General features: G+C 43.4%; 3 protein-coding genes across 5 annotated transcripts in view; 2 read left to right on the forward strand and 1 right to left on the reverse strand.

Annotated features, from left to right (window-relative positions):
* The window catches only part of P58IPK (dnaJ homolog subfamily C member P58IPK), a 390,081-nt gene that overhangs the window by 121,968 nt on the left and 243,171 nt on the right, over positions 1 to 24,942 (forward strand). The window lies entirely within an intron of this gene.
* Positions 1 to 24,942, reverse strand: part of Eaat1 (Excitatory amino acid transporter 1) — a 297,280-nt gene that overhangs the window by 37,456 nt on the left and 234,882 nt on the right. For 2 of the 3 annotated variants that reach the window (XM_080276712.1, XM_080276711.1), the window contains exons 2-5: positions 21,315 to 21,572; positions 19,259 to 19,386; positions 16,338 to 16,536; positions 13,433 to 13,475 (exon numbers count right to left, since the gene is read on the reverse strand). In XM_080276712.1, coding sequence (XP_080132838.1) covers positions 13,433 to 13,475; positions 16,338 to 16,536; positions 19,259 to 19,386; positions 21,315 to 21,433 — 489 coding nt within the window. In that variant the 5' untranslated portion in view covers positions 21,434 to 21,572. Of the gene's footprint in view, positions 1 to 13,432; positions 13,476 to 16,337; positions 16,537 to 19,258; positions 19,387 to 21,314; positions 21,573 to 24,942 lie in introns of those variants that run through there. The other variant, XM_080276710.1, reaches the window with a different exon arrangement.
* On the forward strand, positions 993 to 7,550 carry LOC145405291 (uncharacterized). The gene is made up of 3 exons (XM_080276713.1): positions 993 to 1,238; positions 1,780 to 1,941; positions 6,735 to 7,550. The coding sequence occupies exons 1-3, from the start codon at positions 1,169 to 1,171 to the stop codon at positions 6,950 to 6,952; spliced, it is 450 nt and encodes a 149-aa protein (XP_080132839.1). The 5' UTR covers positions 993 to 1,168; the 3' UTR covers positions 6,953 to 7,550.

Below are 24,942 nucleotides of genomic sequence, written 5' to 3' on the forward strand. Positions count from 1 at the left end.
GGTGAACGAAGGAGGTGGAGGGGTAGTTGCCAGACATCAATGGACACAAACTCCAGTAGCACCCCCACCGCGCGCGAGCACACACACACACACACACACACACACACACACGCAAGCACACACGCACACACACACACAATCATAAATTAAACATGAGCGTCAGACCGTGGACAAGCCAGGCAGAAAGTATGAAAAACAACCTAACATTCTTGCCGCTGTTACGTCATCCCACAAATACCCCTCTTCCATTAATTTTGGCCATGAAAATATACCATACTTATTTTTCTGTAAAGTAACAGTGCAAAATAAAATCATGATAATTTTAGGGAAGTACATAAAGCAAAGAGAAGAGGGATATTTAGAGATGTTTTCTGGCACTAGTATGCAGTGTGGGGGTTGCCAACTACCACAGTATGCCAGCGTGTTGGTTCTGGCGGGTTCCTCCTCTTGTCCCCCCTTCTCTCCACTCCTTCACCCCACTTTCCCTCCGCTCCTCTCTACCTTCTCCACCCCCTTCACTCGCAACGCCTGAGGGTGTGGTAACGTGAGGGAGGAATTGTGGTGGTGGTTGTAGCAGTGGTGGTAGCAGTGGTGGAGGTGGGTGTGAGAGGATGTGGCAGTGCTGGTGGTGGTAGTGACAGCGGTTGGACCTGTTTTTTTCCCACACAAACACACGCCCAGTTCAGAGTTACGGTGTCGTCATTATGTGGGTCACTCGCAGGTCAATCCACTCACAACATAGCCAAGAACTACCATGATACAGGGAAAAAACAGCACTGAATCTACCTCCATACAGTAAACAATAACGCAGTATAGCTCAGGAAGTGACGTAAGTGTGGTTTGATCAAGCTTATGCTGAGGAAGGAAGTGGATATCAAGTAACATCAATTGAAATGCCGGAGTATCGTGTGACATTAATAAAGATCACGTGACGGCAGCTGTTAAGCTGGGTCATCCGTAAACAACCAAATAAAAAAAAAAAATCTAAAAAAGTTACGGGATGGTTTAAATCTGACATCAACCAGTGCTACAGCGGTACATAACAGACATCGTATTATCCCAGCCACTGACATCAGTTAAAGAACAAAACCGAAGTCAGCCACAAGTGCTTGAATTCCCCTCTCGGAAAAACCACCACCCGTGACACGCCCCCTGGAGTGACGTCACGATGAGCGGGCGTGACGTCACCAAGGTCACTGCGGGTATCCTGCTCCTCATCAGCCTAATACCACTTGTTGGTAAGCTCTTCCCCTTATCTGTATGCATACAAATTATAGTTTTTTTTTCTTAATACTGATTAAATGTTAAAAAGGTTTAATATATCCAGTCACACGGGTCTTACGGAACAGAATTACTGTGTGGCAGCATCTGCCAACTTTTGACCGAAAACCATATCAGAGGTGTTTCTGCAATCCCAGGACAGCTTTCCTCCCTAATCAATGTGAATCTTTTAACCTACTTTGTGATGGACATCGAATTAGCGTTCTCGTCAGCAATGTAGGCAAGTGACCGCTGATCTAAGGGCATCAGCGCCAATGACCGTGCAAGTGTAAGGGTGCACAGGCCAGAACATTCAAGGAAAGGTCGAAAGCATCTGGGAAAAGGGATGTTGGACTGAAACATATTGATAACTCTCGGACGTAAACCAATAATCATGTCTCTATGGACGCTTTATGAAATCTATTACCTTTATGACACTGTGGGAAATACTGAAACATCTGCACATCTGTTCAATGCGATAATTTGTGACTCCTAACACCCCTCCGTCCCATACCCCAGGATGCGATGAGCTGTGGTGTTACGAGTGCGGCACTGATGTGGAGGGACGACCGGACTGCGAGGCCTTCCACACGGCGAGCACCTGGACACCGTTCTGGCGCAAATGTCCTGCAGACAGTGTGTGTGTCAGGACAAGACCCGCATGGAAGCATCCAAACCCGGGTGAGGCATGGCAGGGGAGGAAAAGGGAAGGCAGAGGCGGAGAGCTAGGATGGGAAACAGAGGCCGGAACGAAAGCGCAGTGGTTACCAGGTCGAACAGGGAGATGGTAACAGGGAAAAACAGAAAGCTGAGAAGGGAAAGAGGGGTAGAAATGAGAGTACAATGGTTGGCAAGTTCAGAGGGAATGTTCATGACAAGCACGAGCAGACTTCAATAAAATACAGGTAGGAGGGAGAATGTGAGGGAGAGAGAATAAAGGACCGGGAGGGAGAGAGGGAAACAAGAGAGGGAGGGAGGGAGGGATAGGGAGAGAGATGAGGATGAAAGGACGGAGGATGGCCTGACAGTGGCAAGCAGAAACGAATGAAGATAAAAGGGAAGGCATGAGGAAGGAACAGAAGCATCAGGGAGGAGCAGAAATAAAATCGGGAAAATAGAGGAGGATGGGAGAAGCAGAGGGAGACAAATGAAGAAGGTAAGAGAGGCAAAGGAAACAAAAGGAAGATGGGGAGTGGTAGGCAAATGAAAGGTGGAGACGAGGTAAACTTATCTCAGCTTTCTCATTTCTGTTTTTCGCCTTGCATTTTTTAAAAACCTTTTTCACTCAACTCTCTCTCTCTCTCAACGTTCAATCTTTTAATCTTCCACTCCAAAATTCAAAGTAAGCGACTCACGGGCTGGTTTTCTCATTTTCTCTCACTTCCTCTTCTTCTCTAACTTCCGCTCTCTTAAATTTCTCCACTTCTCTCTCTCTCTCTCTCTCGGCCCCTTCAGTACAGTGACTTAGTTTTCGTTTTCCTTTTGCCATTTTCTGACTGTTATTCATCCACTTTAACTTAGCGTAGATTTTCGTCCTCTTGGAACCTGTTTCCCGTAGATCACTGGCAGAATAAGAGAACCCTACGACACCCCCTTCACTGCACTTCTTCGTGACTAGCAACATATTGATAGCGTTAATCTCTTGTACAGCCATGAATAAAATGAACAAAACGTCTTAATGGTGAAAGGGTCAAGACGTCTATAGCAGTGATTTTATTCCTTCATGTCTCACTTTTTCTCATTTATCCATCTTTTTTCACCGTTCACCCTTCCCTCCATCCTCCAAGCCCCCCTCTTCATCTGTGCACTTTCCCGACTTCCCACGCTCATTATTTTCTCCTAATACTTCCCCTTCACTGTTCGTCTCATCCCCTTGCATTCATTTACTCCTCATCCTTCCTCTCAACCTTCTCTGCATCTAATATACCTCTCTTACGTATAATCCTTCCCTTCTTATCTCGCTTCCTTAATACTTCTTCCTAAGACACAAATAGCAGTGATTTGATTCTCCCCTCCTCTTCCCCTCTCGTCTTTCCATTCGTAAGCACTTCTCTCGCTCCTCTCTCCATCCTCCATACTTCACTCCTCCTCTACACCCTTGCTCTCCATATCTCGCTTCATGAATGCTTCTTCCTAATACGCTGCCAGTCTCCCCTCTTCTTCTCTCACCTCTCCATCTTATAAAATCTCCACTTTTTCTCTCATCTTTTCTCCATCCTCCATGCATGCCTCTCTCCTCGCCTTCACCCATTCCCTCCTCTCGCTTCCTAGGCCTTTTTACTGCTTGAAACATTTCCTAAACTGAATGAAATTATTTGGTCGTACAAAAAAGGAAGTATAATTACCAACTAACTGAGTACTAACTAAAACAATAAATAAATGAAACCACCATCGTACTGAAGGGATTAATGGATGGTATATTAACACACCCACACAATCACCAGAGGTCTTTCCTGTCAAACACAAAAGTCTGGCGGTACCAAGAATTAAGTAGATTTTTGTCATTTTACAGAACAGGTTAACTATAGCAATACGGCCTGTGTGTGTGTGTGTGTGTGTGTGTGTGTGTGTGTGTGTGTGTGTGTGTGTGTGTGTGTGTGTGTGTGTGTGTGTTAGCCCCTCCAGTTCGAAAAGTCTGGTGGCAACAAGAATAAAATGCGTCGTCGGGCTGAAGGGACTAATTCATCTCTCCAATTTTCATTCTTCATTTTTTTTTTCAAATCCGCTGCCTCTTCATTTCTATTTTCGTCCCTCCTTTCATTTCTTTCACTATCCCCCCCCCCTCTCTCTCTCTCCAGCCGAGATATTAGCCGTGGTGTCTCCAGAGGGGCGCTACCATCAAAGACCTCAAGCACTGCCTCCCGCCCCCCTCTCTCTCTACCCCTTTCCCTTCCCTTCCATTTTCCCTTCTTCACACACCTCCAGTTTCCCCTCTCTCTCACCTCCCCACGACTCTCCCTTCCCCTCTCATTCTCTCCATTTCTCCCGCACCCCCCTCCCCCTTCCGCACTCTTTCCATTCCCTCCCCTACACCTCGCCCCTCCATTCCTTCCCTTATCCACTCTCCCCCCTTCATGCTCTCCCTTCTCTCTCACCCTCTCCCACTTTTACCCCCTCTTTCTCACCCTCTCCCACTTTTACCCCTCCCCCTCCCTTCATTCCCCCCCTTTCTCACCCTCTTTCCCTCTTAACCCCCCTCTCTTCATTCCCTTCTGTTTCACTCCTATATTCTCTCATCTTCATTCCTCCCCCTCCCCTCTCACCCTCTCCTTCCCCCCTCCCCTCTTACCCTCGCATCCCCCTCCCCCTCGCACCCTCTCCATCCCCCTCCCCCGCTCCAGCAATATTACCGTGCAGTCGTCTTCACCTGCTTTCTTGCTCTCTCCCTCATATTGCCCGCTCCACCTGCTTTGTCAATTTTATTCCCATTTCGCTTTTAATCTGTAGCTGGGATACAAGGTCGCGTCTGACAGGAATTCGGCTCCACTGCTGTTTTCGTTCTTGTTGCTGTAGTTGTTGTTGTCTAGGATGGCAGTCAGTCGGGTGATTGTTTTTGCTGTTGAAGTGGCTGTGTTGTTTGTTGATGCTGTGTTTGTTTTTGTTGTGGTCTTGAATGGCAGTCACTCGGGTGGAATGTTATTGCTGCTGATGTTGTTGTGGTTGTCTTGTGGTTATTTTCTTTGGTGTTTGTTTTTTCCTTGTGCCAGGATTCAATGTCTTGGATGGTAGACATTCTCCTCGACTGCTCTTGTTGTTGTTGCGATTGTGCTGTTGTAGTTGTGGATATTGTAGCTGTTTTATATTCTGTTGCCGGGATACAATGTTTTGGATAGTAGTCGCTGACCTGGATTACTGTCTTTGGTTTCTGTTGCCGTTACTGTGTTGCGGTGGGTGTAGTGTTGCCGTGGACGTTTTGTTGTGGTTGTTGTGTTGCTGTGTTGCCTTGGTCGTTGTGTTGCCGTGGTTAATGTGTTGTTGTGGTTACTGTGTTGCTGTGGTTGAATCGGGATACAAGATCTCGTTTGCCAGTCACTTGGGTCCATTATTGCTGTTGTTTTTGTTATTTTTGTTGCTGTTTTGCTGTACTTAGTTTTCTGCATTACTGTGGTGCTGTGTTGCTGTGGCTGTGTTGACATTATTGCCTTTATTGTTCTCAGTTACAGAAGCATAAAATTTTCTAGTCTTACACCCAGTCACTATATGGTCGAAATCAAGGTAAATCTAATTAAGCTAGTCTCATGCTTGCCAGTACGGAAAAAATCATATTAATCCCTTGAGACCTGTGACTTTTTTTTTTTTTTTTTTTGGGGGGGGGGGGGGTATTTTTGCTACTTACACACGAATTTATTTATCTTAATATAGAGTTTTGGAAATGCAAGCCTTTAAAATAACATCCTCACTACAAAACGTCTCCCCGAAGCTGAGTAAAATCGTCTGCTGATAGAAAGGATGATGGAGAAATACCCATTAAGACTGAAAGAGTTTGGACTGAACCCTTCATTACGAGTCTCCACCAGTTTCACATTAAATCGTCTCCCTGAAGCAACAATAACATATAACTAGACGTCATGGTACTGAACGGGTTAATGAAGATGACCTCTAACCATTACAAGAAGTATTCCCTAACCTGATTAGTTTCTCTCTCTCTCTCTCTCTCTCTCTCTCTCTCTCTCTCAATCCGGAGACCTAGTTTATATTTCCTCCTTGATACCTTTAGGCGATTTCATTCAGCTCAGTAACAGAAATCAGGTTTTGATGGGGTTAATGGAGTCTAATAACTAATATAACAACACTGAGTACATACGGCCTCTCCAAAGCTTAACAAAATCGTCTGGAGGCAGCAAAAATAAAGTGAAGAATGAGTCAATTGAGTGAGGGGGTCTCAATCGTCTGAAAGTTACAAGAAGTCAAGAATTACACCAGGTATAATTATACTGAGTTGATTTAAGGCAGATCTTTCACACGTTAAGTCCTTCATTGTTTGAAGGTATTTCCAAATCTACTCATATGAAATGTCGGTAGGTGGCAAGAATAAAATAAGTGTGCCAAGGAAGCAAGAGCGTCGACAATGGTGAAAATTACGGGGAGGATTGTCTGAGTTTGTGAATGTGAAGAGAGAGATATGAAAAGTGTGTGTGTGTGTGTGTGTGTGTGTGTGTGTGTGTGTGTGAGAGAGAGAGAGAGAGAGAGAGAGAGAGAGAGAGACCCAAGGTCGACGAAGTTCTAGGAAGAGTGGATGGGATCAGTGATGCTGATGACAATGATTGAGTGATTCCTGCTGTTGTTCTCCCCCATCCCTTCCTGTCTACCTTATATATATATCACTAAAACGAGATTATGTGTTTCCCCTGAAAATAAGCACACATGAAAGCGCTCGGGAAATTTCTTGTTTCCCTCTTCCTTGTGAATATTAATATATTTACGAATCGCGTGCATCTTGGTGATTAGTTTCTAATAAGTGTCTTTCCCCACAGAGAAGGCGACAGTGCGAGGCTGCAGCCCCCGGATCAGCCTACAGGGTGCAGTGCACAGAGAGGGATGCTGGACCCACCCCTCCCTTTCCTCCTCTCTCACTTGCTATTGCACATCGACACTCTGCAACACCGCACCCACACACACCCACACACCTTTACTCACTCTAGCGGGACTCGCGGTTGCTAGAGGCTTGGGCTTCGTGTGGCGAGGTGCTTAGATGAGACAGAGATGGGTCGATGGTAAATAAGGTGGATTAATGAGGGAAACAGGTTGATGGTAAAAGACAGGTAGGTGAGAGATAGGATGATGCTGACAGACAGTAGAGGGATACGGTGTTGCTGACGGTACATTGGTAGGTGAGATACTGAGTGATGCTGATCATACTGATAGATTTCGTAAAAGACAGGGTAACAGATAGAGATAAGGTGATGATGATGATGATGATGATGAGAGAGAGAGAGAGAATACTGATAAAGATACACATATATAATACCAAAATGCAATGAAAACAAAAAAACATAACGAGGATAAGAAATAAAATGAGGTCTAGCAGTGATATTAACATGTCAGTATCCCATAAAAAAAAAAATACTCAGACGGGCGCTCTTGGGGTCCGTATTACCGTAGGTTAAGGAAGTTCCCAAACATCTTTTCCTTAGCGATTTATTTTTGGATACGACTGGTTAGTATAAATCTGTATGTTATTTATGCTGAGTATAATGGTACCTGAATGATTTATATGACGCAGAAGAGTAATATCCAAAATAAGTCCCTTAGGATGAGGTGTTACGGGGATTTCTTATACCCACGAGAAAACGGGCCTTGGTTTTAGGAGGCTCACTCTACTCCTTTTACTTTAACTTGGCCAAAAATTGCAATCTCTCCATCTTGACTGCCGAATTGTAACGATAATATTAACACAAGATTACAATACAGTACTGGTCACAAAGAAGTATTGTGGAAAAGATGCACAGATGTAGATTCTTTTTTTTTTTCCTGTCGCTATGCTACGTGAAATAAGCTGCAAAAGGACCACAATCTGGGTCAGGTTAAGATGGAAAGAGTATAGTAAAGTCACTAATTTAACCACTTCCACCCCAGGACGTCACTTTTTATTTTATTCCTGCTCTTTCCAGATTATGAGACAAACAGCAAACTTCATACTAAGGTGCTCTCATCAGTTGAATAAAATCTCCTGGTAGCAGCAACAAGATTAAAATAACCTCGGTCTGAAAAGGTTAACTTAATCATGAAGACCTATTTTTTAATCCTATTTTTGTCATCTCCAGGAGCGTTTATTCACCTTAGGTAGGATCTCTAGTACTAAAGGGGGTAATTAGGGTTCCAACTAACCCTCCAGTTTGAAATTATTCCCCCGAACTAAATAAAATTGTCTGGAAATAGCAAGAATAAACAGTGAATGTTGTCCTCGCGGTGAAGGTGTTCGTGCCAGCATCCCAGGGCCGTGAGTGTGGCCGTGCGCTGGTCGGCTGCCTCCCAATTTCACGGGGACTGGAGCCGCGGAACAACCTTCACCGTCCTCGCATTTACTGCATCGTGTTTTAGTAGGTTAGGGTAGGCTTCCGGAGCAGTATTTTCCTTATGTTAAAAGTACCTATACCTAATTTAAGAATCATGTAGACTCAACTCAGAAGTTCCATTAGATAAATATAAACTACACAGCAAATATATAAAGCTGACTCTACAGCCATATGGGAGTTGTTATGAGGTCTGTACAGAGGGAAATAAGATACTTGTCAAAATATGGCTCGGTCAGAAAATACACTGTATCATATAGTCAGGAACAACATTATACTGAACATTGTATATGTGATAATAGCAGTATTAGTGTTATATATTTAGGGCATTACAATACAAACTATATATTAGTTATAGTTATAGTTATAGTTATTTTCCCAGGCGTACATGGTGAAACAGAATTAACTGCACAAGAGTGACCTTACCAAAAGCCTATTACCTTACTACAACGTAAGTGAATTTTCAGGAACACTTCGCATTTGCTACCTCTGAACTCGCATGCCAATCGCTGAACTTTTAACATTCCATTAACACATGAACCTGAATTGTTGCCCCAGAGAAAATATGTACGATATCTGTGGGACCATTTTTCCCACACTATCATTCGTGCATCTATAAATGGATAATTCTGACCACAAGTGACGGATATTGTAATCTGTCTTGACCAAGAATTTAAATCACGCTGCAGTTAGTGCATGTATAAAAAAAAACGATGTATTACAGCCTACTATAACCTGTGGGGTGGAACAGAGGATTTTGAAGATTTCACTGATTTATGAACGTTTGCACCACTATTTCACTGAGCACCTTGTTGATGATTGGACTTTTGTACTTAACCTATTTCTGAATCCAACCCATGCCATCAATCAGTGAAAATGATTGGGTTTAAAGTGACGACGACGACGACGACGACGATGATGGCATACTCCAATGTACAAAATGTATCTATCACCTGAGGTACGCGAAAGCAAGATCTACTTTTGTGCAGTTAATACTCTACACCTACTGTTAACCCCTCGCATATGCATCACTTGTACTCGGTTCCTATCATATTAAATAAATCAATCATCAGCATCAAAGAGGTTTCATTACTATTCCTGAGAAGTGTAAGAGAATCGAGTGTTACTGTGAGACGGAACCTCTCTCTCCTTTTGTCCTCTCTCTCTCTCTCTCTCTCTCTCTCTCTCTCTCTCTCTCTCTCACTGTATATATTAGCTCATCATTCACTCCTATTTCATCACCCCTCCTTCCTTTCATCTTTCAGCTCAACTCAACTTTACTTTGGCTCCCATCTCTCCCTTTCCCCACCCTTAGCTCATCTTTTCCTCCTCTCCCACACGTATCTTCTGTCTCTCTCTCTCTCTCCCCACACTTATCTCCGCTCAAAATTGCCTCCTCTCCCTCCCACCTTTCCTGCCTCTCCCTCTCCCCACAGTTATCTCAGCTCATCTTTCCTTACCCTCCTCCCCCCCCCCTCTTCTCCCCTATTCTCGCTCGCAACTCAATTCCCTCCAATTTCAGCCTATCATTGCGGCGCTGTTCTCCATTACGTGTCGAGGCCTGGCTGGCTGTAACGCCTCTCACACCCCTCGCTGGGAAGGCCACCTGCCCTACAGTATTCATAAGCTGTTTTTATCCTGGGCACATATTCCTACGTTTAAATCTTCAGTTCAGTGACTTTAACTTATTCCTGATCCATTTGGGCGATCTTTTTTTTTTTTTCCAAATTAGAAAAATTCTGATGTAATGAGGGGGATACTTGTGGCTGAATCTAATCTCCCCCGTTCGCAAAGTCTCTCCATGGCTAAATTAAATCGTCTGAAGGTATCAGGAATGAAAACATCAAAGGAGTGAAGTGGCTAATCCCTTCTGCCCAGCAACATCTTTTTTATCTGTGCCGCGAGGCGCCAGGTATATGCGTGCGAGGCATGCTTACTTTTCTCTTCTTGCCGTTGTGCTGGAGAAAGTTTTGAAACAAACCAAGGCCACATCCAAATCGACCCACCTTCTGCATAATGCCCATCTTTAGAGTTTTTTTACCCTGGCCCTGCCCTACTATTCATCATCATCCCGGCTCATCCACTTCACCCACTCCACCCTTTACCTACCACTCACCATATTCCGCGCACATAAACTTCAACCCACTCCACTCCTTACCTACTACCACTCACCACCTTCTCTGCTCATTCACGTCACCCACGCCACTCTTTTACCTACCAATCACCACCTTCCCCGCTCATCCACTTCACCCACTCCACACTTTACGTGTCAATCTCTCCAGCACTGAAGTTTTTGGAGAAATCAGTTCTTACCTTGAACACCGCGCCTCATATACCATACATTTTCATCAGGTATTTTGATCCGCCCTCTTACCACCAAACACCATCTTCGTCCATCCCATCCCACCTATTTCTTTCCGTCTATCCCACCCGTTTCACTTCCTCTAGTTCCTCAGACTTGCATCTTACCCTGCCTAACTACAACGCCTATTTCCACAGCATATACCGCATTCCCCCTGGGATGCCACACCACACACACCACCTCAGCTCGTTCTGCCTACTACTTTTCACCTACCCCTCCAATTTCTGCTCCTAGGTGGTACAGTATCATAAAAATACCTAACTCATCTACTACCCAACCTACAACGCTCACATTCATAGGGCATACTTACTCCACAGTAGCCTGGAACACATCACCATCGTTTCAACCCACCCTCAATCATATCTTGCTCCTGCACACTCGATTTGCACCTTCCTGGCCTACCTGCAACACCCACTTCCACAACCTAAACTGTCTCTGGCATGCCCCACCACCCAGCCCATCCTGCCCACTACAGTACTTTCCATTCGTCCCACCCACTCCTGTATTTTTGTAGTGAATATCAGAAAATTGGATGACTGGACTATCAACCGACCTACAACACCAAGGTATACTTCATCGTGGCCCGCCCGCCCCCGTTCCCTCCATTCCAGTCTATCCCACCTACTTGTTTCCGTCCACCTGGAACACCTGTATTCTACGTGGTTCTGGAATTTCGCAACACTTCTTGGGCGATTCTGCATGATCCACATCGCTATCATTTCTCACGTTATTGATACAAACTATGTCGATTTTAAAAGTATATAAATGACAAAAAAGAGAACGTGAAGGTGTAATATGCAAAATAAATCGCTTAGGAAGAGGTGTTACGAAGCCTCCTATACCACCTAGAATTCGGACCACTATCTCCATAACCGTAACCGCACACACACACACACACACACACACACACACACACACACACACACACACACACACACACACACACACACACACACACACACACACACACACACCGGTAGGCACAACATGACTCGCTCTTTACTGATATAAGTGGACTTGACGTAACTACAAAGACAAAATGAAAATAACCAGAAACAGTCTTCCATTGATCTACTTGGACTTGAACACGACCGAAATGAACTACAAAGAATGAATGAAAGCTGAGGTAAATGGATATAAGAAGACTTGAAACTAATCTACTTCAACTCCGCTGGATGTAAAACCGTAAACGAACTTTAAGTGGACAAGGATGGTCCCGAGCTGGTCCCTCTGAGCCTGACTAGATGTAAACGAATTCGGTGGACGTATATGAACCTCAGTGAACATACGTGAACCTCACTGCACCTAAGCGAACCCCAATAACCCCGAATATGACCCGATACGATTTACACTGAATGGATATGAGCGCCCTGAACTGACCTAAATATCTTAAATGAGTGGGCCTTGAATACCTAAAATGTAGTACCTATATGCCTGAAACGGGTCTAGAATACCTAAAATGGACCTAGAATACCTAAAATGGACCTAGAATACCTAAATCGTTCGTGGGTAGCCAAAATAAAACACAGAAGTGGTTACCATAGTAAAAGCCTACGCACTCAGGCTCCTATGACTCACTCTGTGCTGAATAAAATCGTCTGTCGCTAGCTAGAACAGAATATCAGACCTATCCCGACCATTGAGAAGGTTCCTATCCCTCCATTATGAAAAGTCCGTCCTGAGCTTAAAGAGAAAAAGAACGTCAGCGAGAAGCATAAATACAGTTTTAAAAAATGTCGTGGTAGTGAAAGAGTCAAGGTACTGCCAGAGCCTGTTACGCATACCAAACGGGTCTATTGGTGTGTGTGTGTGTGTGTGTGTGTGTGTGTGTGTGTGTGTGTGTGTGTGTGTGTGTGTGTGTGTGTGGAGGGGGAGGGTGAAGGCCGTATTAAGAAGCTCTCTGGCTCCTCTTTATTACCAGTTCATATCTGCGTGGCATATTAATATTCTCTTTTGCTATTTGCCTAACGTATAATACAAAGGAGTGTATTCACGATCGATTAACAAAATAAACCGCTTGGAAAGAAGTGCTATAAATGCATCTTATGCCGACAAGAATACGGTCCAGTAACATTATATACCGTCTTCCCTACCCCCCCCCAAAGGAGGATGGTGGAGGTAAGAAATATGCTACTTCATCCTTCAGTCCACTAGGTTCACCTTCACATCAACCCGGAGACAACAACAACAACAACAACAACTACTACTACTACTACCACCACCCTCCTCCTCCTCCGCCTCCTCCTCCTCCTCCTCCCACTACTCTGTCCAGCACACCTGCCCTACACTAACCACAAAATCTGCCTCAATTACCGTATCTCACGCTACTATGACTCACTATCAGCTGAGGAGAAAAATCTGGTGCAAGCTGTGACAGAACACTAGAGCTGCCCCGTCATGTGTGAGTCAAGGTAGGGACTCTACACACAGCCTTTTATAAAGTTTTCCTAGTTTCTGGCATTTCCCATTTTATACAATTTTCTCCATTACAGATTACTAATACCTATACATTAACTCACTGGCGCCCATCATCCTCTATGAAGGACGGAACAGAGTAACAACAATAATAATAATAATAATAATAATAATAAATTGTGCAAGGAGGAACTCAAGATTTTCAAGCTATGAGTTTCGCGAGTATAAGACAGTAAGTGGAGGGCGGTACGCTAAATACCCTTACCGGAAAACCCCACATGCATCAACCATTGGGAGTAATGGAATAACGGTACTGTCGCCAACGGCATCTCTAAATTATATAATAATGCAAATCAAAATCACAGGCAACTCTCTCACTTACCGTCTCGAAGCAGGCTTGGATCAAGTTCGGAGGGAAGAAGTTTCTGCAAGGCGATAAAGAATTGATATAATAATAATAATGAACAGTAAATAATAACAATAATTCTACAAGTATAATCATATGACAAATCTGAGTGGGATGCTGCAGTAAAACCAATAACATTATCAATATGGTGATAATAGAGTAAAAAAATAAAATATAAAAAATGCATCCAATAAATTCAATGTGATGTGAAGATTCTGGTAGAGACATGCCAATTCCATGCACATATAACCCTCTGCCTAGACCCTTCAGCCCGAGGACGTGTTTCATTGTTCTAGGTAATGTTAGATTATTTTCAACTTAGATGCCCCCTCCCCCCCTCGTAGCGAAGGGGTTCATCAAGGCTATATTTAACCCCTCCAGTGCGAAAAGTCCCTCCAAGGCTGAACATAATCGTCCTGAGATAGGAACAACATCATCATCATCATCATTGCCAGACGCCATGTATCCCAAACGGGGTGGCCAAGGGCTTAGAGTTAATTGTTTTACAGGGAGGGGCACTAATCCTCCACCAACCCCACTTGACACGTAGGGATGCATACTGGTAATAAAGCACCATTGTACTGAACAGCTGAAAGTTTATACCGTACAGCTGAACCCGTATTTTCCTTACTTCAATATCTGACTACAAGGAAGACTCAATAAAAACAGTAGTATTAAAACAAAGGCTTATCCCCGTGCTATTCCTACAATATTACCCCTCCAGCACAGGATGCCCCCCTGTTTTTTTTAATTATATTCTTGCTAGCTACAGAATTGCTCAGTCAGCTATGGAAAGTCTTCTCGAAAAGGAGAGGTTGGATATAAATTTCAATAACCCTTTCACTGCAAGTGGTTTTCCATAGGTTGAATAAAATCGTCTGGATGTTGGACAAATAAGAGTGAAAATACTTCCTTCGCCTGAAGGTGTTAAAGATATAGCAGGTGTGAAATGGCAAGAGATTTTTTTTTAGCTTTATATTAACCCTCTTGGTAATTTGCCTTCTTTTCTGTTTGATTCTTACTGCCTACAGATTTTCTTCAGCTTAAGAGAGTTTTTGACTTGGAAGAATTACATACAGCCTGTATTAATCCCTCAACTATGAGCGGGCTCTTACAAGCTGAATAAAATCATCTTGAGGTGGGATGAATATTATATACCAGACAGCCGCACCCACCCCAATCCTATCCACCAACCCAACACCCCCCAAAGATGTCCTTCGTCTTTGGACACACCTCTCCGACACATCCCTGACGCGCCCCAGATGTACACCACTCGCGCCTCAAACACACCCCAGACGCACAACAGACATACCACTAATACCCTCCACCCCCACTCCTCAACACCTCCTCAGAAGTGTGACGCTCACAAAACCATGGGTATACCTTGTCAGATTTCATTCTTAAAAGAAGTAGAAGAAGAAGCGGAGAAAAAGAAAAAAAAAGCCAGTGAGTCAGTGACACAGTTAGGGGCATACTGTACACTGGATCTGGCCGCCCCTGTGGGTGCCGTAATTCGACATCGTACTGAAGGGCTTCAGACCCAGTTCACACCTCAAAAAGCGTAGAAGAGGAAAATTCTGCCTCTTCTTCGGGTTATTTTTCGGACCCAAACATCGCACAAACATCTCAGCTATTTCATAAAGTGCCAAAATTAGAAATGGAAGGAGGGAAAAACTACCCCTTTTTGTATTAGATCTGGAGAATGGAGCTGCAACTTTTCTTTCCTTCGTTTCTTCCGGTAATTTCCAGCTTTTTTCCCCACATGGTGTAATCCAGTTTTCGACGATAATTTGAAGCCGTTTTTCCAGATGTCGGTTCTCGCTGTTGGGGTGAGAGAGTGTTATTTTCGAGGAGTTCCAGCCATATTTCCAGTCCTAGTTTTCCAGATCTCCCCTCCCTCTTTTATTTTTTTTTTTTTTAAATCGCCAGTCCTGGTTTTCTCGACTGAGGTAATACTGTGTTTTTTATTCTTTTGTTTTGCCCGGTAATTGCCATCCATTTTTGTAGTGCTTCTGTGTGTGTGTGTGTGTGTGTGTGTGTGTGTGTGTGTGTGTGTGTGTGTGTGTGTGTGTGTGTGTGTGTGTGTGTGTGTGTGTGTGTGTGTTTTCCAGACCCTAAATAAAAACAAATAATGGTGTTTTTCCTGTATTATTTTCCAGCTATTTTTGTAGTTCACGTCTTTTTTTTTTTTTTCCCCTGCAGGTGTAATATTGAGTGTTGACGCCCGGCCAGACTCCAGTTTCAGCATTCCTGTTCGTCTCCATGGCAACCGTGACGCCGTGAGAGGGTAGGCGGGAAGGGGGGGGGAAGCGAGGAAAGGGTGCTGAGAGAGAGAGAGAGAGAAATGGGATAGGGGAGAGTAGGAAGGAAAGGAAGAAGAGGGTAGGTAAGGAGTTATGAGGGTTCTATGTGGCGGCAGTAACGAGTGTAGGGGAGCTCTGAGGGGTATGAGGGTATACCGCCATAGCTCAAGGTCTTGGTCTCCTCTGACTAAACCAGGGATTAAATGCTAATAGTACAAATTGCTATTCTGTTCTTAATCTCCTGCAAATCTTGAACCTCTTTAGCAACATAATTATGGTCTCTACTGATTCTATGGTCAGGCCATCCACCAAGGATCATAGGGTGTGTTGTGTGCTAACCCTTTCACTCCGGTGACACATTTTCTCCTTTTGATTCTTGTTATTCACAGACTTTAATTCACTTTGTGTGGGATTTTTTCGTGCTGGAGAGACTGGATGACGACTTCCGTAACCCCTTCAGCAACAGAAACCTTTCCTAAATAAAATAAAATATGGCAGCAGCACGAACAAACTGTAAGAATAAGTCATTGTAGGGAAAGAATTTACTCTATGTCACTCTCTGCAAATGTCTGCTTTACCTGGGTAGATCCATGAGCAGGTCAGGTGTGTAGACGCTCCTGGCCTCCCCGACTTTGGTGATGCCCTCGTCGGATCCCTTGCCGGGGTGGATGGACACCACCAGAATGATCCCCAGCACCACCGCCAGCACCGTCGTCGTCAGGTAGTAGGCCACAGCGCGCAGACCGATCTTCTTGGATAGCGACAGGTCCAGAGAGCCTGAGGAAGAAGAAACAGCCATGAAGCCCCTCCTGAAACTTAAAACACTCCACCCACCCTTTCTCGAACTTCTTTTCCCCTTTCCCTCTATCCCTACTTTCCCCTGTCCCTCCCAACCCCTCCCCTCTCTCTTTCCTTAGTCCTCTTTCCTGCACCACAATGATGAAGCTTGCTCCTTTTAACCAATCTATCCAAAGTAAGTGGATTTCTGTGCCCATTCATACTATCCGTAGTTTTTATTAGAAACACCAGAGCAAGGCTTTTGAAATCCAGAGGTCGTAAAGATAACAAAAGCCGATATTTTATGATGCCTTTGTTTGCTTATCAGTTCGAAAGGAGATTTACGAGTTGGCGGCGACCTTAAGGAGTGTCGCTGGTCTCATGAGTCTCGTCATAATCATATCATCTTCACCATCCCCACCATCGTCGTCGTCGTAGTCAAAACATTATCCTCCTCCTCCACATCAACATCATTACACTACTCTCAGCATACAAAATATGGTCGATGGGATGCAGTAACACACACACATACATCCACCCAACCACCCACCCACCCACACACACACACAGGAACAAGCACTCTGTCTGTCTGTCTCACACACACACACACACACACACACACACACACACACACAGGAACAAGCACTCTTGTCTCTGTCTGTCTGTCTCTCTCGATATTTCCCCGGTCACTCCTTTCTCATCTCTGTTCGCGATTCACACCCCTACAATACTAGGCACTCGGCACCCAACTAATTATACACTCACCCTTTTTCTATCCAGCATTTCTTATTCCATCCATCATTGCGTTAGACGGTTATATTCATCGAGAGTTCCATTGTGCTACCTTTAGATTTTGCATACTCATACCACTCTATTGTCCGGCATCCATACGTTAACAAGGACACTAATACACATTCCTGCCGCCTTTGTATTCGGTTTCCTGTTCCTTATCATGGCATTTCTAGCACCAACCACCTTTCTTGCGTCATTCTAGTTTCCAAGTTCCTTTCATACTTATCTCTTTTCTCTTTCCGCACCAAAGTACTTAAAACTATTTCACAACTTCCTTATTTTCCCATTCAAGAAAACATTACGCTATGAATCGCATGCTCTCTAAACAGCCTTAATTCTACTCTCATCTAAATTCATTCACAGAAAATGTGCTCACGAATACTCACGCAACCCAGCACCAGTCTGCAAAGGTCTCACTTATATCTGGGCAGCAGCACTGGACCATCTGAGTACGTCAGACTTAAAATATTACACTCAGCTTCCCTAAATAACTCTGATCTCTCACAATACCCAAGCCCCCACCCCCCCGCAAACACACAACGACTAAACATGATTGCATCACACATCCCTGACTTATACTAACACTGATAAACATTCATTCAAATGTTCACCTACCCGTACACACCATACATACGAAACCCTCCTTGTTCACCTTGATAATCTCTTGTTTTCTCTGAAAGACTCATAAATTCCGTAAATATCTTAGTCCTTCTCATATGCTTTCTCAGCTACGCTACCTAACTTACTGCCGATACCTGATCCATACATTCCCTACCCCTGCAGAAACCACACTGTTCATCACTCAAAATTCTGATATGTGGCGCCTTATTTATCTCTATTCTCCTTTACACAGATATAATTAGGTAACAGTAAAGATGAATTCCCCGGTATGAGAGACAGAGATCGCAAACAGCTAGGTGATAAGAGCAAGGTAAAAGACAGGAATGATACCTGGGAGATAATGTGAATAAGGGATATACTGAGTGTGATCAGCAAAAGCAGATATCTGGACTCTAGGAATGTCACATGGGTGGCTGTAAGAAGTTAAAAAATAATTGAATCCCAGCGTATGATAAGGCTGGATGGAGGCAAAGGGAAAAGAATGTACTGTAATTGAGGAATCCAAGAGTATCACAAGGCTTGCTGATATTACAAGAAAAAGAAGAGGAAAGCAAGAGAATGATAAAGTTTGTTGAAAAAAAAGGGGAAACAGAGAAGAAAACTCCGACAATATGATATGACTTGTTAGAAGAGGAAAATGAACGAGAAGAGGACTCCAACAGCAGACATGGCTTGTTGAAAGAATGGGGAAAAAGAAAAGAGGAATACATGGGTATGATATGGCTTGTTTAAAGCAGAGGAAAAAGAAAGGTGAGAGGAATCCAAGAGTATGACAAGGCTTGCTGAAAGACGAGGGAAATAGAAAGAAAAGAATTCAAAAGTATGATCAGGCTGAGTAGGGACAAACGCCTTGAGGCCCTCGTTGTCCGGGCCACACGACACGCGATGCTGCGTCAGGCAATAAACTGTTATACTAAGAAAGATACCGATATACAGGACGGAGAGAAAAGATGCTCTACGATTCCTAGCAGGCTGACAGAAAGAGTACCAAGAAGGGGAAAAAAATCCGAGAATGCTATACAGCTCACAAACAAGTCGACAGAATATGAAGACGAAATAGAAGACCGATCCAAGAACGCCACGAGGCTCACAGATAAACAGATAGTGTATAAAGATGTAAAAAACAAATCCACGACGACTATGAGGCTCACAGAGAGATAGATAGAAAATTAATCCAAAAATGTTAAGAGGCTCCGACAGAAAGAGTACGAACTGGAAAGAGAATATTAATCGCAGAAATATGAGGCCCTATAAAAAAAAGTACGAAGAAAGCCATAACTAAACTCACAATACTATGAGATCGACTTACCGATGGCTGAGACGAGCGATGACACAATGAGCGGGATGATGAGTGCCTTGAGAGCCCTGAGGAACAGCTCACCGATGTAGCCCACATACATCACCTCACGCGGCGTCCAAGGCTCATTCCGAGAGTACCTGTCGGGGTGGGGAAGAAGTTAACTGTCTGAATGAGGGGGAAAGCTTTTATCGAGTGTACCTGTGGGGGACGAAGTAGGGGGTATAGTCTAAAGGGTAACTGTGGGTGGGAAAGAGTGGTGAGGCAGGAGTTAATTGTTTGCTGCGGGAAACTTTTATCCACAGTGTACCTGTGAGGGGACGGGGTAAGAGGTACAGTCTGAAAGAGTAACTGTGGGTAATTGTGAGTGGCGAAATAAGCGTTAACTGTCTGAAGGAGGGGTAGGAAAGCTTTTATCCAGAGAGTGACTAAGTAGGAATGGGTGGGTTAGTGTCTGAAGGGGTAGGGTGGGGGGAAAGCTTTTATCCAGAGCGTAAGTGTGGGTAGGGAGAGGTGAGACATTGAGGGTAGGAGGAGGGGTGGTGTTTGCTCTGTGAAGGAGAAGTGGGCTAGTTTTCATTAACTGAAGGTGATGGGGATTTGTGTTTTATTACCAGACAGAAGAGGAGAAAAATGGCATTCACTACCTGATGGAAAAGAAAAAGGGGTTCATCAATTAAGTACTTGTGGGTGGGTAGGTGTCGGTTACTGTCTGACGGGGAAGTATTCTTTTTTACCTTTCACAGCTACCAGAGTGAGATTGAGGTTGGCTTTATTATCTGAAGGAGGAGGAGGAACAAGACCGGATGGCTTTATTAATAGTGAATGGCGACTTGGATGACTTTTAGGACCTGAAAGGGGAGAGAGGGAAAGAGCTTTTATTTTCTGGTGGAGAAGTAAGAGGGGGAGACTTCTATTTCCTGAGGGAGGAGAGAGAGGGCTTACATGGCCTGAAGGAGGAGAAGGAGACGAGTGGATTTACCTGAAGGAAGAGAAGGAGACCTTCTATTAGGTCACCTGAAGGAGGAAAAGGAAGGGGGAGGATGACTTTACTATTAGAAGAAGGAAGAGGAGGATAGCTTTACTACCTGAAGGGGGACAGCTTTACTGCCTGAAGGATGGTTTTACTATCAAAAGGAGCTGGACGATGGCTTCACTACTCGAAGAGGGATGGCTCTACTACGTAAACGAGCAGGAGGATGGCTTTATTATCTGAAGAAGCATGGCTTTACTACCTGATGCGCATTTTCTCAGTTTCCTATTGTCTGAGTACCTTACATTTATTTTCCTTCAAAATTCATTATTGTTTTCTCTCTCTTGCCAAACTACTTACACATATTTTTACGCTCAATGTAGTCTATCTTTCTATCTTTTTTGCACTTCTTTCTTTCATCATTCCAATCATTTTTTTCCTGCTCTTTTTCACTGCTGTCTTCGTCCTAAAAGTGATTAAAATCCATCGAATAATTAAGAAATAAGTTTGACTGAGAGAAAAATCGTCAGACTGGGAGACGACAGGCACAGGGACTCTCCTTGCACAATATGGTAGGAGAGAAATCATGCTAAACTGACACCACTTTCATCACTTCGTTACTAGTAGTAGTAGTAGTAGTAATGACGATGATGATATTTAATAATAATAATAATAATAATAATAATAAACGTTAACAGGTGGTGAAATATGTAGAATAATAATAACTCTTCATACAAAAAAAAAAAAACATATATAATTTGAGAAGCCAATGGCGACGCTGTTAATGGTATCTACCTCAAGAGGATCTGAGCCGGGAATAAACTACTGCATTCTACAACAACAACAACAACAAAAGAAAGTGGGTATAACCTTTTCAATTTGAGCTGTTCAAGGCGTGGGAATTCAGACAAAATCCGAACACTAATTATTAAGTAGCAACTAACTGTCGAAATCTGTGTGTGTGTGTGTGTGTGTGTGTGTGTGTGTGTGTGTGTGTGTGTGTGTGTGTGTGTGTGTGTGTGTGTGTGTGTGTGTGTTTGAGAGGTGGTGTATGTCAAAGTCGAATCATGTGCTAAAGGAGGTGTATTGACTAACCTTAGGATGAGGCCCAATACGACGCCCCCTGTGACCCCTGAGACGGTAAGGATGGGCAGCAGATTGGCCTTGAGCGCATCCTTCACCGCCGAGGGGGTGCAGTTCAGCCTCCGAGACATGGCGTGGGCGGGTGTGGGTGTGGGGGGCGTGGTGGGGGCCTGGAGGGTGGGGGCGCCGCCGCTGGTGGTGGTGGTAGTGGTGGTGGTTGTGGTGGTGCGCCCGTCACTCGGCGACCACACCACTGTCTGCTGGCCCGAGCTGTGGAATAAACAAACAACATTAATGCCAGCACTCGCCAGGGGATACGGTACAACATGTATTACATAACACAATGAATCTCCCATAACTCCTTACCAGGCTACTGTCTGCTGACCTACTGTATATTGAGGAAAAAACAAATCACTAAGCTAACAATTTCCAACACCCTCCACGGAAGACAGACTATTCACAATCTTTAACTCTGATAGATGAAAACTGCTTAGAGAGGAGAACGACACCGCACCGTAACTTTGAACTTTGGGTCATATATATAAATGATCTAGACTTAGGAGTCAATAGCAGCATCAGCAAATTTGCCGACGATACAAAAATAGGGCGTATCATTAACTCGACTGACGATTGCCATAACTTACAAAAAGACCTCGATACATTGTCCAAATGGTCTAAAACTTGGCAAATGGAATTTAACGTTGAAAAATGTAAAGTACTTAACGTAGGCAAGACCATTGGAGATACTAAATACAGCTTAGATAACAAAGAAATTAGCAAATCGGAATGCGAGAGAGATCTAGGAGTTATGATTAGTAACGACCTTAAACCAAGGCAACAGTGTATTAATGCAAGAAATAAAGCAAATAGGGTCCTAGGATTTATTTCGAGAAGCGTGTGCAATAGATCATCTAATGTAATACTGAAACTTTATCTAGCATTAGTAAGGCCACATTTAGACTACGCAGTACAATTTTGGTGTCCTTACTATAGAATAGATATTAATTCGTTAGAAAATGTACAGAGAAGAATGACTAAAATGATACATGACGTCAGGAACCTGTCATATGAAGACAGACTGAAAAGACTAAGTCTGCATTCGCTAGAGAGGCGTAGAGTAAGGGGAGACTTAATTGAGGTGTTTAAGTGCTCGAGAAACCACGGCCGCCAGAAATGTTAAGTACTGTCACAAAACGTTCTGGCAAGTAATAAGGAACTTCCCATATTATTCCAGCTTATTGCAAATGGTTTTATTTAGCCCATAATCTCACCGCATGCAAAGTATATATGAGCCCCATGACTCGGGTGACGTATTAACTTACTCTTGCTGCTACCAAACACTTTCATTCAGCTTAGGAAAGACCTCCCGTACTGATGGGATTTCTTATGGCTATATCTAACTCCTCCAGTCCAAAGCTAATCCTAAGCAGAACAAGTTGTCAAAACATGGCAAGATTAAACTGAAAAGGACATCCCCTGTCTCAGTGAGTAACCTGGAGTGAAACATGTTTCGTACAGTTCGATTCTCCCAAGACGAGATCACCAAACCTTAGGACGCTACTCAGTTCCTAACACACCTAATTAATTTCTTTCTTTGACAGTGAATTAGTGGATTATGGGTGATTAATATAGGTGTCAAGATGTGTGTAATAATATGGAAACAAGAACACAAGGAAACTAATTTCATGGATATCTGGCTACTAATTGGCACTAATGGAACGGAACGATGACAATTCTCGTTGGCTCTGGAGACTTCGGAACACCTCTTATTCCGAATTCTAAACCTTGATATGATTTATTATTTGTAGATTTTAATACTGATATAATCTGGAACATCAGCATACTATACCACAGTATAGTGTAAGATGGAAAACATCATTAAAGAGGTAGAACGAAGTCAGCTATGGCAGAGAGAAAACAGCTCTTTGCAATACGCTGACGGGGCACACGTCAGTCTTTACCACAATTTGAAGCAGTGGTGAAAATTTATACACTTTATACATCCTATCGCTGCTGCTCCTCTAACAGGCTATATCAATAATCAAAAACAGAGGATACAAACACTATCATGCGCTAAAAAAAACTGAGTCAAATTCTAGGCTCAACAGGGTTCCCAATATATATTTTCCTTCACTGGCCTATATTATGCGCCTTGCATTTTAATTCCATACCCGTGATGACATTTCTCTTTGCTTAGCATCCTCTAGCAATTTTTTCACAAGCAAGGAAGGCTTCCTTCAAGTGAGAGTTTGTAGTCTTCACTTACCCCTCCGCTACGATGACCACATTACAGTATTTTGTTGCTTTCTTCTCACTCCCAAACTTTAAATATTTATTATTAATTTTTTTTAACAGCTAAAGAAATATTTGTCGTATCAAAAGAGTTAATGTTCTTTTATGTTATTTATATCTACACAATAACACACAGTTTGCATAAAATAACATAAATATTAATGTGTCATAATGCCGGAATCAGCCGCTGGTGAGAATAGGTACCACTGATGCTAAGGAGATGAGTTGTTTTCTACTTCACGTATACATCCCTGCATTTCCTCGCTGGCGATTTATCTTGAATATTACACCCCAGTATAACACTGACTTTTTTATCTCTCTTTAATACTGGCATAGGTTACATCGATAGCATAATACAGGAAATTAAGGGGCAATATGTAAAATTAATCACCAAAGAAGAGGTGTCACGCATTATAGTAAGCCAACGAGAATACTGGCAGTTATGAGTATGAGCCTGACGCGGACTGGTGTAATGTGCAATAACAAATGAATAAATATCCAGGGAATAAGTGTGACGAACTCTGCTAATCCAACGAAAACACGGATGATGTAAGGTTTTGCGGACTGTTGTAATGTATCGAGTATATAGCTAAGGAAGAGGTGTTTATATTACAGAATCTGATAATGCCAACAACAGTAAGGTCCGCTATGACGTAAGGGGGTGATGTGGACTGTGGCGAGTTAATAAGATGGGAAGCCTTGCGATGATTGATATGGGGAACTGGCAGAGCTAATGAAGGTGGCTGTGGGGGAAAGGGGGAGTGTGTGATTGGACGATGATGGGATAGGGAATAATCTGGCCGAGGGAAGGAAAAACGTAGTGATGATACGACTCACTCTATTATCTGAAATACTGTGTTGATAGGATAATGTTGTATAAACTGATCGAGAAGGAGGAACACAAAAATTACAGAACACTTATGCTACGGACGGTACCAAGGTTTATTGGATGCTGTTGACAGACATAACATGAAAGAAGTGATGAACATGATGAAAGGTATGAACATAAGAACATAAGAAGAGAGGATAACTGCAGTAGGCCGGTTGGCCCATGCTAGGCAGCTCCTAGAAGAGTAATTAACTACTAGAATGAGATAAGGATAGCAAAGAAGAAGGTGAGAATACAGTCTACGCTCTTACTGCTATCGTAAGGACTCGGTTTAAAACATGTACAAATGTCGTACATACTCGTAGTATTATCGTACTACTATTGCATTAACATCGTACAATACTCGTGCCCATCAACCTCCAGGTCCAACTTGTGGTCCCTCCATCCCAAGTCATCACGAGTAATAAAATTTTTAAACTCGTGGGGTATCGTGGTCATAATCGTGACAGTGTGACAGAG

The sequence above is a fragment of the Coenobita brevimanus genome, chromosome 66, assembly GCF_032717465.1.
Source record: "Coenobita brevimanus isolate Jiangsu-jjx chromosome 66, ASM3271746v2, whole genome shotgun sequence".
In the NCBI taxonomy this organism is placed as follows: domain Eukaryota; kingdom Metazoa; phylum Arthropoda; class Malacostraca; order Decapoda; family Coenobitidae; genus Coenobita; species Coenobita brevimanus.